General features: G+C 40.1%; 1 protein-coding gene across 1 annotated transcript in view; it reads right to left on the bottom strand.

Annotated features, from left to right (window-relative positions):
• Positions 1–4,772: 4,772 nt before the first annotated feature.
• The window catches only part of CPSF3 (cleavage and polyadenylation specific factor 3), a 65,604-nt gene continuing 58,522 nt past the window's right edge, over positions 4,773–11,854 (bottom strand). The window contains exons 16-18 of the mRNA XM_044663628.1: positions 7,885–7,954; positions 5,272–5,368; positions 4,773–4,914 (exon numbers count right to left, since the gene is read on the bottom strand). Of these exons, the coding sequence (XP_044519563.1) occupies positions 4,813–4,914; positions 5,272–5,368; positions 7,885–7,954 (269 nt within the window). The 3' untranslated portion in view covers positions 4,773–4,812. The remainder of the gene's footprint in view (positions 4,915–5,271; positions 5,369–7,884; positions 7,955–11,854) is intronic.

The following is an 11,854-nucleotide window of genomic DNA, read 5'->3' as shown; positions in this document are numbered from 1 at the left end:
GTTCTGAGTATCCACAGATGTTAAGTAAGGGTTCTGTTTAATGATTATAGCTGGGGCACTTAGGTGACTTTAAATGTACTTTCTCTTTTGAGTTCAGATTGATTCAGGGAAGAGTAATTTTTGAAACAAGTTTAGGGAGGGTGAAAATGACTTAAGCTCTTTTTCTTGTTTACATATTAAACATACATGTAAAAAATTTGCAATATTAAGTATTTTCCCTCCTCCAAGCCCTTACCTTTCCTCATATTTTAACTAAAAAATAAAATTGAATTCATTTGCTATGTTCCATATTTTCCCCTTTTTTTTATCCCACAACTCCCAGATGCCTTTTTCCACTTTCTTCCTTTGGTCTTCTTCAGCCCTCCATCATGAGGGAGCCCTTCTCCTAACCAAGGCAAACCCTTTAAATATATGCAAGTGATTCTATTCTATCCTGTCTTTTCTGGCAGATTTCTCCCTCTATTATCTCCATTCTCCCACTTTTCCCATTTATCTTCCATCTCCTTACCTACTCTGCCTGTATCCCTCCTACCTACAAACAAGCCTCACATTAATTAGATCCATTTATCCCTGCTACCTTTCCTCCCTCCCATAACGAAACAATCAACCCCTCCACTTCTTTTCTCATACTGTCTTCTTTACTCTCTATAACTTGATTTCTATAATTTCATCATTCATCCAAGAATGCTCTCTCCAAAGATACTAATGACTTCTTTCCTCCTATATGTCTGACTTCTTCTCAGGCTCCTTTACTGGATGTTCATCCAGGACACACTAGTGAACTGTGGGTTTCCTTCAGAGTTCTGTCTCAAGCCTTCTCTTCTCTTTATGCTGTTTTACTTGATGATCTCATCAGCTCTTATGGATTCAATGACCATATGCTGATGATTCTTAAATCTATTTCTCCAGTCTCTCTCTATTGGACATGTTGAACTGGATGTCCCTTAAACCCAGCATGTTCAAAACTTTTCTCTCTTTCTCCCTCTTACCCTCTTCTCTCTTTCTCTCCCTCTCTTCCTCCCTTCCTCCCCTGTTCTCCCCACACTCTCTCCTATACCTTCCTTCTTAGAATAATTACTGCATCTAATATAGGAGGGTAATAAGGGCTAGGCAATGGGGGTTAAGTGACTTGCCCAGGATTGCACTTCTCAGAAATCTCAGGTCAAATTTGAACCCAGAACCTCCCACCTTTCTATTCACTCAGCTATGTACACTTCCTCTTTTCTTGAAAACCCTCCCTCCTTCCAAACTTCCATATCCCTAAGGGCACTACTTCCCCCCCCCCCCCCAATCTGCAACTCTTCACTCTTTCTCATGCCCTCAATCCCATTGCCAAGTCCTGTTGTTTCTCCCCTTGGAACATCTTGTTCCCTGGTCTCCTTTGACACCCCCCTGGTGCCTGCTGCTCAGCCTCCCGCCACCTGTTTCTCCCCACCTCTCCTGGCCCATCTTCCCCTCAGCTGGCAGGTCTGAACAGGCTACCTCCCACTTCCTTCACTATAAACTCTTATGGATCAAATATAAACCCCCTTTATTTGGCGTTCAAAGCCCTTAATGATCTGCCACCCCATCCCCCCACTCACCCCTCTTATTCTGTGACCCAATGATATCGGCTTCCTGCTGTTATTCCACCCCACATTCCATGCATTTTCTCTAGCTGTGCCCCATGTCTAGAATGTTCTCTTCCTCCCCACCACCGGCCTCCTTCAAATGCCTGCTAAAATCTCACCTTTTTAAGAAATCTCTGTTGCCCTTAATGTTGGTGCCTACCCTCTATGGATCAACAACTCCCATTCATCCTGCTTCTCTGTCTGTACGTTGCTGGAAGATTGCCAGTGCTTTGAGAGCAGGGCCTTTTTTTTGCCTTTGAATCCCCAGCACTTATTATAGTACCAGGCATGTAGCTGGTGCTTGCTAAATGTTCACTGATTGACTAATTTCTTTCAGCTGTCAAGAGAAAGCAAGGGGGCGGGGACAGCCAGGTGGCTCAGTGGATAGAGCCAGGCCCAGAGATAGGAAGTCCTGGGTTAAAATCTGGCCTCAGACACTTCCCAGCTGTGTGACCCTGGGCAAGTCACTTAACCCTCATTGCCTAGCCCTTACCTCTCTTCTGCCTTAGAACCAATATTCAGTATTGATTCTAAGATGGAAGGTAAAGGTTAAAAAAAAAATGGGCTGGAGAAGGAAATGGCAAATCATTCCAGTATTTTTGCCAATAAAATCCCAAAAGGGATTTAAAAAATTTTAAAAAACAAATTTATTTGCATTGTTTCAGATGATGATTTATAAAGCCAATAATATAAGATTGGGCAGATAAAAAAGTGGAACACCGTTTATTAAATGTTTTTAAGGGCATTCCGTCTCCTCACTGTCACTACTTGGACTATTACTATCATCACAAATAGAAGGTTTCTAATGGAAGACACCATCATGTCTATAATCTGTTTAGGATTTTCTTCCAAGTCCATTTGAGCAGCTCCCAACCTCTGCTAGCTTCCATTCAAGTTCTCTCTCTTTTTTTTAAAACCCTTATCTTCCATCTTGGAGTCAATACTGCGTATTGGCTCCAAGGCAGAAGTGTTAAGAGTAGGTAATGGGGGTCAAGTGACTTGCCCAGGGTCACACAGCTAGGAAGTGTCTGAGGCCAGATTTGAACCCAGGACCTCCCACCTGGCTCTCCATCCACTGAGCTACCCAGCTGCCCCTCATTCAAGTTCTTTTCATTTCAGACTTATTCCTCCACACTCGATAGTCCCAACAAATTTCCCTTCTATCTACCTTCTTTACACACGTGGTTTCTGGAAGTTCTCTTGTTGGGACGCTCAGACCCCCACAGGCAGGCGCCCCACTTGGAGGCTCTGGCCGGGCTTCACCCCCAAAATCCTCTCCAGCTTCTCTCCGGCTGGCCAGCCACTTTTTCATAGTGTAACCGTTGCTTCTTTCTATAAAAGTAACAGGACCTACACAAAAATGCCGGCCGAGTAACTGGCCTTGGATGAGGCCTTCACTCGGGGAGCGCCGGTTGGCTCGCTCCTGCCTTCACCCAGGTACCCACAGCGACACTCGGCCCGACGGCGGCTCAGGTCCTCCTGGCACCCCCCACCCCCCACTACTTTGTACTTCCTACGTTCGGGGGCGGGGGGGGGGTGGGAAACTTGGCTAAACTTCTTCAAAACCACTCAAGGTCCACTGAGGGTGGTGAGGCGGTGAGTTGTCAGAGGCAGGCCTAGAGCCTGGAAGTGCTGGCTCTGAAGGGGACCCCTGCCATTCCCTGGCAAGGCTGAAAACAAAAGGAGCAGCGCCACATGGGGTACAACTCTTCCCCAAGACCAGAGGGCACCACACTGTACTGGGGTGACTTCACAAGCCCAGCAAGGCCCTTGGCCTGGGGCTTCCGGGGCAGCATCTTTAGGGGTACGGAACGGCGAGTGGAACGAGCGCTTAGGAAACATTTAGCATCTTTAGGGGTACGGAACGGCGAGTGGAACGAGCGCTTAGGAAACATTTCCCACGCCAGGACTACGTAAGCAGCTGAAGAAACTGAACCAGCGGTTAAATGACTTGCCCAGGGTCACACAGCCCCTACAAAACAGCATGGCCGCCCACCCCAAGCGTTCTTTTGTTCCCAATGTTACAGCTATAAACCAGCCAGAGCAGGAGACGATGGAGGGAAACGTATCCGTTCCAGACAAGTCCATGTATTTTATTTTAGAATTAGTTTCACTGAGCGAAACAAACATGACCATTTTTACACCACTTTGATTAGAGGCATTTTAGATACAATGAAGTGAACGTAAGATTCCAGCATTCATAGGATGCTTCCCGTGTGCCAGGCACCATGTGAAGTGCTTTACAATCACTGTCTCATTGGATTCTTCTGACTAGCCAGGGAGGTAGGGACTATTTGTTATTCCCATTTTTACAGCTGAGGAAACAGAGGCAACTAAAGGTTAAGTGACTTGCCCAAGGTCACAAAGCGGAACCTGAACTTCCTATTGATGATCGAGTTGCCTCAGATTTGCTTTGCAGCAAGGGTTCTTAAGGTTAGTCTTTTGTCATGGACCCCTTCTCCAAATATTTTTAAAAATACGTCAACCCAACCGAGGAAAATAATGATCCTGAAAGAGTTATACCTTAGTAAGAACTCCAAGACAGAAGAGCAAGGGCTAGGCAAACAGGGTTAAGTGACTTGCTCAGGGTCACATGGAGCTAGGAAGTGCATCTGAGGTGATCTGAAGCTAGGCCTGGCAACCTAGCTGCTTCTCCAAATATGCCTTTAAAAAGGTTCCTAGAATGTAGGTTAGGAACCTCTAGAGTATAAACTAGAGAGGAAAGGGAATGAATAAGATAAACAACTGTTCACAGTAATTGCTAGAACAAATGAGGATTTGCATGCTCATATAAAAATGGAACACATGCATTTCACTTCTTCCCTGTAAGAAGTCACACACTAAGATAACATTTGTAGTCACTGGGACCTAGGCAGATTCTAAGGACTTACAATTACATTGCTGAAAGAATAACTTGTACTTAAATAGGTTGGCCATGAGGTGATGAACTTTTTTTTGGCAAAAGAAGTTTAGGACGACCAGATAAGGTGGAGAGGGGCTGCAATCTGCATCAGTAGATGAAACTTCTATTCTTGATACCACCAAACCTTTAAAGTATAATGTATTAGTGATATTCAAAATAGATATTTTTCTGTCATAAAATATATAGGCTATTCCAGGGAAACGAAAGTGTTATTTCTTTAAAGTAATGGAAACAGAATCAAAGATTAAAAATATTTTAATATACACAGGAATACAGTTTTTAATGAACTGGCGTGAGAGCCTCAAAGAGTCTTTGTGCAGCAAGTTCTACCATTTCTCGAAGGGATTCATCATCTTCACTTCCTTCTTCACATTCAACTGTCTAAAAGATAATGAACATATACCTTAAGTTAAATTCTGCAGTTAGGATAAGGTAAAAGGAGCAGATGATCAATCAGCCCATTTAGACTAAATCTGATTTGAAATCACTAACATCTAAGGAGTTGGTTATCACAATAATTCAAATCTCACTGCTCAGAAAAAAGCAATAGACTCCCTGGCTTTAAAGAAACTTTCAAATATATTAATTCATCAAACCTACACATGTATACACACACCCTTTTTTCTCAATTTGTAGAGCACGAGAACGTGCATGTGCTAAGGATCTTCTCTGTGCTTAAGAAACTCTCTGAATATCACTTGCAGTAGACGGATTGGCTGCTTTCAACAATATACATACTCGCGTGTCCAAGGATATATTGGCAGTCTTTCCATCCACTGTGACACTTAGGACAGATCCTTCTTTAACACTTACACATTCTTCTCCAAATATGTCCCTTGAAACAAAAATGTTAAAATCAAAATGGAAAAGTTAGTAGACATCAAAAAAGTGCAGAACTTTTAAGCTAGGGCATAAAGGGTGAAGAAGGCTCCCTTTACATCTGTGGCCTCCCCTTTAGAACTTAAGCTCCTTGACAGTATTCTTTGTGCCTCGCATCTAGAAAGTACTTAATAAATGCTGGCTGACTGAATGAGTTGAGGCTGGTAAGGAATGTCAGGGACAGCAAAAAAGTCTGCCTGAAGTTATGCTATGGTTAAAGAGGACCAAAGAAAGGTCAGGCCTATGGCTCAGGCTAGATGGAACATTTACAACTGAAAGCAGATAAGACAGCTGCTCAAACCTCATCCTGCCAATTTTTGTAAAATATGAGAATGATTTTAAATGTCTGTTGATTGATTGGATTAGAAAGGCCAGAATAACAAGTACTTTATACCCAGTATCAGTAAGGAGAACAAGAGGAATAATAAATGTTGGAGGCGATGTGGTGAAATTGGGACACTAATGCATTATTGGTGGAGTTGTGAATTGATCCAACCATTTTGGAGGGCAATTTGGAATTATGCCCAACGAACTTTAAATGCTTTTTGATCCAGCAATACCATGACAAGGTTTGTTTCCCAAAGAGATTTATAAAAAAGGGGGGGGGGGAAAGGATCTGTTTATACAAAAATATTTATAGTTGTGATTTCATGGCAGCAAAGAAATTGGGAAATGAGGGGGTGTCCATCAATTGGGGAATGGCTAAACAAACTGTGGTATTTGATGGTGATGGAATACTATTGTGCTGAAAGGAATGAACTGGAGGAATTCCACGTGACCTGGAAAGACCTCCAGGTATTGATGCAGTGCGGACTTTATGATTTAATCACTTGTTTATGTGGATATGAGGATTTTGGTTTTAAAAGATTACTCCATTACAAAAATGAATAACATGGAAATAGATTTTGAACAATAATACATGTAAAACTCTGAAATTTTCTGTCAGCTCTGGGGAGACAACATGAATAATGTAACCATGTAAAATATTTTTTTTTTTTAACCCTTGTACTTCGGTGTATTGTCTCATAGGCGGAAGAGTGGTAAGGGTGGGCAATGGGGGTCAAGTGACCTGCCCAGGGTCACACAGCTGGGAAGTGGCTGAGGCAGGGTTTGAACCTAGGACCTCCCATCTCTAGGCCTGACTCTCACTCCACTGAGCTACCCAGCTGCCCCATGTAAAATATTTTAAAAATAAAATTATTTAAAAAACAAAAAGCTGCTTGATTAATTCAAACCACCTAATACAGACAAACTACTACCCTGGGTAATGAAAGCCAGCAAATGTTACTGCTGCAAAACTGCCAGTAATACCTGGAAGATCATTAATGGGGGGAGTAAGGGGAAGGTGGGTGTTCCCACAGGTCTCTTAAAAAAAAAAAAAGAGAGACTATAAGACTACAAAAATATAGATTAGTAAGCCTGATTTTGAGTCCTGGCAAAAATCTAGATTGAAGAATTAAAAAAAAAAAACCCCAACAACCCATAATCTTCTTTTTTAGAAAGGATACAAAATATCAGTTTGATTTTTTTTTTTTTTTTGCTTTTTTATTGCTAAGCAACTGGGGTTAAATGATATGCCCAGGGCCACAAAGCTAGGAAGAGGCCAAATTTGAACCAAGGATCTCTAGGCTAGGCCTGACTTTCTATTCACCAAGCAATCTAAATGTCTCTAGAATGAACTATTAAAGAAACTTTTGGTAAACACCTAGGCAAAGAACCTAGGATGACAAAGCCACATTGGCTTTATCAAGAACATCTCATATTTTCTTTTTGACCTAGTTACCAAAATAATGGATTTGAAGAATATTATTGATAAAATTTACCTGGGTTTTTATCCAACTGTTGGATAAAGTATCTTACGTTACTCTTACAGAAAAGGTAGAGATGTAAATTTTTTTTTTTAACCCTTACCTTCTGTCTTATAAACAAGGGCTAGGCAATAGGGTTTAAGTGACTTGCCCAGGGTTACATAGCTAGGAAGTGTCTGAGGCCAGATTTGAACCCAGGACCCTCCTTTCTCTACGCCTAGAGATGTAAATTAGGCAATGGTTTAATTATAAGATTAGGAACTAGTTGAAGTTACTTGAAGGCAGAAATTGAGGATACAAACTCAGGAACTAATCAAGTGTTAAGCACACAGCAAAAGCCCTTAATCACTGCTGAACATAAAAATTCTAATGATGAAGGTAGTATTAATACACTGATTTCACTGCAAAGATTCACTTAACTCCCCTCATTATGAGGAAACTAGGGCTGAAGGGAAGTGATTTGTCTAAGGTCACAAAGGCAGAAAGCAGCAAAGCTAGAATTGAAACCCAGGTCCTAACTCCAAATCTAGTATCCTTTCTACTATACCATGGCCAACCAAAGTCACAAAACTAGATGACAGAATTGGAGCTAAAACAAGTCTACTAAAAGGCCAGTATTTCAACCATTCACTTTCAACAACATTAAATAAAGTAAAAGTCTTACTGAAGCATAATCTCCAATCTCTTGCTGTAAACATTCAGTTCTAATTTTTTTGGTCCCTTAGGTATTGCACCTAGAAGAAAAAAAAAAAGAGATTTATTTCCTTTTCCAACTAAATAAGAAGATCAATTAGCACACGTTAAAGTGCCTAAATGTAAATACCAAATATATAATGGAAAATTATAAGCATTCTTCACATATATTGAGGAAAAAACATATTTAAGCCTCACAAGACTGCTACTTTCTAAAAGTCCAGCCTATATTTAGTAGAATTTATATGTGAATATATAATGTTGTACATGATTTATTCTCATCAAGTCTTAAAAAATAGAGAGGTTGATCTTAATAAGCTACCATCAAAGGCAAACAAATGTAAAATGTAACTAATTCATAATTTTTTAATGCCTGTAAGAAAGGGAATCTAACCTAAAAATATTTTCAAATTAAAGATTCTTTCAATCTATCTTCTATTTCTATAAGCAATTAATTTCAATTTGCAGAAAATTACATATAACATGCATTCCACTTGAAAATGAGAAAATTGCATTTTTCTTAAAGCAGCTTACAATTCAAATTGGACACAGAGAGGATAGTGGAAAAGAAATTAAGAGTTGGAAGTCTAGAAACATAGGTTCAATTGTGAGAGATAAAAATCAATATTACCTCTAGTTTCTCTTGTATTGATTTTACAATGTGATTAATATTTACATTGCATTGATTTTTAGAACTGTCAGTATCTGATTGAACTTACCTCCCTCAAAAATGTGATCTGTCCTAGGCTGAATTGGCTTCCCTGGCGTAAAGGGAGTAAGGCTTTAGGACATTTACTTGCTAATCAGTCTAACCCAGGACTGTCAACAAGCTACCTGCTTGATGTCTCACTCTCCCAAGACAATTCTTTAGTCCTTGCAGAAAATTAGGGTTTGATCTTCCCCAAGGGAACAACTAACTGGGTGGTCCTAATTTGGGTGGTTCTGATTTTCTTGCCAAGATTACTAAGAAGCAGGGGGCAGCTGGGTAGCTGATTGAGAGCCAGGCCTAGAGACTGGAGGTCCTAGGTTCGAATCTGGCCTCAGACACTTCCCAGCTATGTGACCCTGGGCAAGTCACTTGACCCCCATTGCCTACCCTTACCACTCTTTCTGCCTTGGAGCCAATACACAGTATTGACTCCAAAAAGGAAAGTAAGGGTTAAAAAAAAAATAAAATATGTTGGAGAAGGAAATGGCAAACTTCTCCAGTATCTGTCAAGAAAACCTCAGATGGGGTCCTAGTCAAGAGAAGTAGGATTTGACTGAAAATTGTCAGAGGGGCAGTGATCAGCCACACCTGAAGGTCAACCCATTTTCCCCACGACTCCCTCACCTCCTCTTTTCCTGTGTCTCTATAAAAGATATTTTTTTTCCCTGCATCATTAGGGTGGCTGGCTTTGCTGAGGTTGCCAGAGTAACCTAATTTATTAACAGCTGTATTTATCTTGCTCAGAGAAAATGTGCCTCAGTTTTCCTGTTACTGGCCCTTTACAAGACACAAAATCTCAGCTGAATTACTTAACAGCTATATGACTATGGACAGGACTCAAACTCTCTCAGTCTAATCACTTTCTTCACCTTTAAAATGACCAAATGAGGTAATATTTGCAGCCCAGGACCTGGCAATGGTAGATGCTTGATAAATGCTTAGTCCTTCCATCCCCATTCAAAGGGGATAATACTTACATCACTTATGCTTTGATACTTGAATGGATCCATGGTTTCATGAATGTAGTTATTTCCTCCATCAGAGCAGATTTTAATCCATTCTATACATTTCTTACTCCTCATCTCTCTTAAATTCTCTACAGAGGACTGACCCACTGAGATGGAGGCCTCTTTAAAGAACTTTTAACATTTTGTTGGTCTGAGTACTGCACTGAGGCTGCCTTTGTTATGACAAGTTCACTCATTTCCTTAATAGTAAAGAAACAGCATTATGGCACGGTGGATACAGAACTAACTAGCCTTGGAGCAGGAAGACCTAGGTTCAAATTCAACCTGACCCATAGTAGTCGAGCCTTTGGAAAAATCAGTTAGTCCCTCAATATTCTAAGGAACTCTAAGGCTAGAGGTTACAGAGAAGGTGCTGACCTCTATTAGTACTTTCACAACCAAGGCCTTCTTGTACTATCAAACAGGTTCAGTCCCTATCTTTTACCACTTATGTGTGAGTTTCTACTGGTGATCCACTACATTCTATTCATACCCATGTGTCTTTCACTTGTAGCTTATAATCCTGATTATTAAAATCTATGATTTGCAGTAATAAAGCATCAAATTTGTTTCCTTGGAACAAAGTACTGTATAAAATTTCACAAATGACACCAGTTTGTTCTTCCTTCTATTTAGTTCTTGGTCCATTTCATCAGGAGTATTTAGCCTAACCACAATAGAAATACTAACGGTCTTAAAATTCAATGCACTATGGACAGCTAGGTGGATAGGGCCAGGCCTAGAGACAGGAGGTCCTGGGTTCAAATCTAGATGTGGGTCCCTGGGGAAGTCACTTAAACTCAATTGCCTAGCCCTTACCGCTCTTCTGCCTTAGAAACAATACACAGAATTGATTCTAAGGTCTCTGGGCCTGGCTTTCAATCCACTGAGGCATCAATTTGCTCCCCATACCCAATCAATAAAGGTGGTTGGGGGGGGAGGGGAATAATACTAATTGTATTATCTATCTCAATGGACTGTTAGGAGGATCAAATAATGTGTGCTTTTCGTAAACCTTGTTGTTATAAATGTCAGTTATTATTTCAAAATTGTGTCTCCTCCAACACAGACTTCTGGGTCATGTCCAGCCACTCTGATCAACCCCATCTTCTTATGTGTCATTTCAACTTCTTCCTATAGAGCCCACTGAGTGCTGAGGTGGTGTTGTGGTGAATCCATTGTCACTATCATGAGAAAAGACTGTTATACGTAGACAAGCATTCAGATGGTTTCCCCTCATGTTCTCACTGTGGCATGGAGGTGACCCAGATTCTAACAACCTATGTTAAATGAGAACAAGTTCTAGAAGACCATGAAGCTGAAAGGCTTCAAAGTACCAGACCAGAAATTGCAGAGGCTGACCTCTTGCAATAAGGCACTGATTTTTGTATGAAGCAATTCATAAAGAACAGGCTCTACTCACTGATAAAAACATGGATTCCTGAAGTATATATAAACTAAATGATAGGATGATTATACCACAGTGAAGAAATAAATATTGATAATTTAATTCAAATTGTTATACTAATCATATTTGCACCTTTACAATACTCACTTTTTATCTTAAAGAAAATGTTACATACTGATCTGACATGAAAATGCTATTCTATATTGTGCATATAATTGAAAAAAAAAGCAAGAAAATAATTTCAAGTGAAATCTATGATAATGTCACATCAATAAAATGTTAAGGATCATTCACTTTGAAGAACATTCTGAAACATGCTAAGGAAACCCAAAATCATCAATTCCTATTGAGCAAAATATCTTTATCTATATGATACTGAATAGATTAACCAAGCAGGTACATGCTTTCAATAAATTTTAATTAATACAAAGCACACTGACATAGCCAGCCAGATGCCATATTAAAAAGGAGTAAATTAACATAAAAGCAACTATTTAGAAAAGTCTTCCATGTTCAATGGAAGATCAGGAGAAATAAATCTTGAGGTTAAAGATATGCCCAGTGGATTAAGTAACTGGCCTATGACAATGATATCATATATGTGTTACACACACACCCACACACCCACCCACACACACCCACCCACCCACACACGAACATTTTATTTTGTTAAGGAAAAGCACGTAAAAATATCTGGAAAAAAAAAATCAAGTTTTAATTAGGCTCCACAAAAAAGAACTGAGAAACATTAAGTATGGTATGGATTGAGTTAGTTAAATGATAGGCTGATGCCACATTATTGCTGGTCTTGTTCTAT

The sequence above is a fragment of the Gracilinanus agilis genome, chromosome 2, assembly GCF_016433145.1.
Source record: "Gracilinanus agilis isolate LMUSP501 chromosome 2, AgileGrace, whole genome shotgun sequence".
Classification (NCBI taxonomy): Eukaryota; Metazoa; Chordata; class Mammalia; order Didelphimorphia; family Didelphidae; genus Gracilinanus; species Gracilinanus agilis.
The sequence above is the reverse complement of the archived record's forward strand: the minus strand, read 5'-3'. Positions and strand labels throughout refer to the sequence as shown.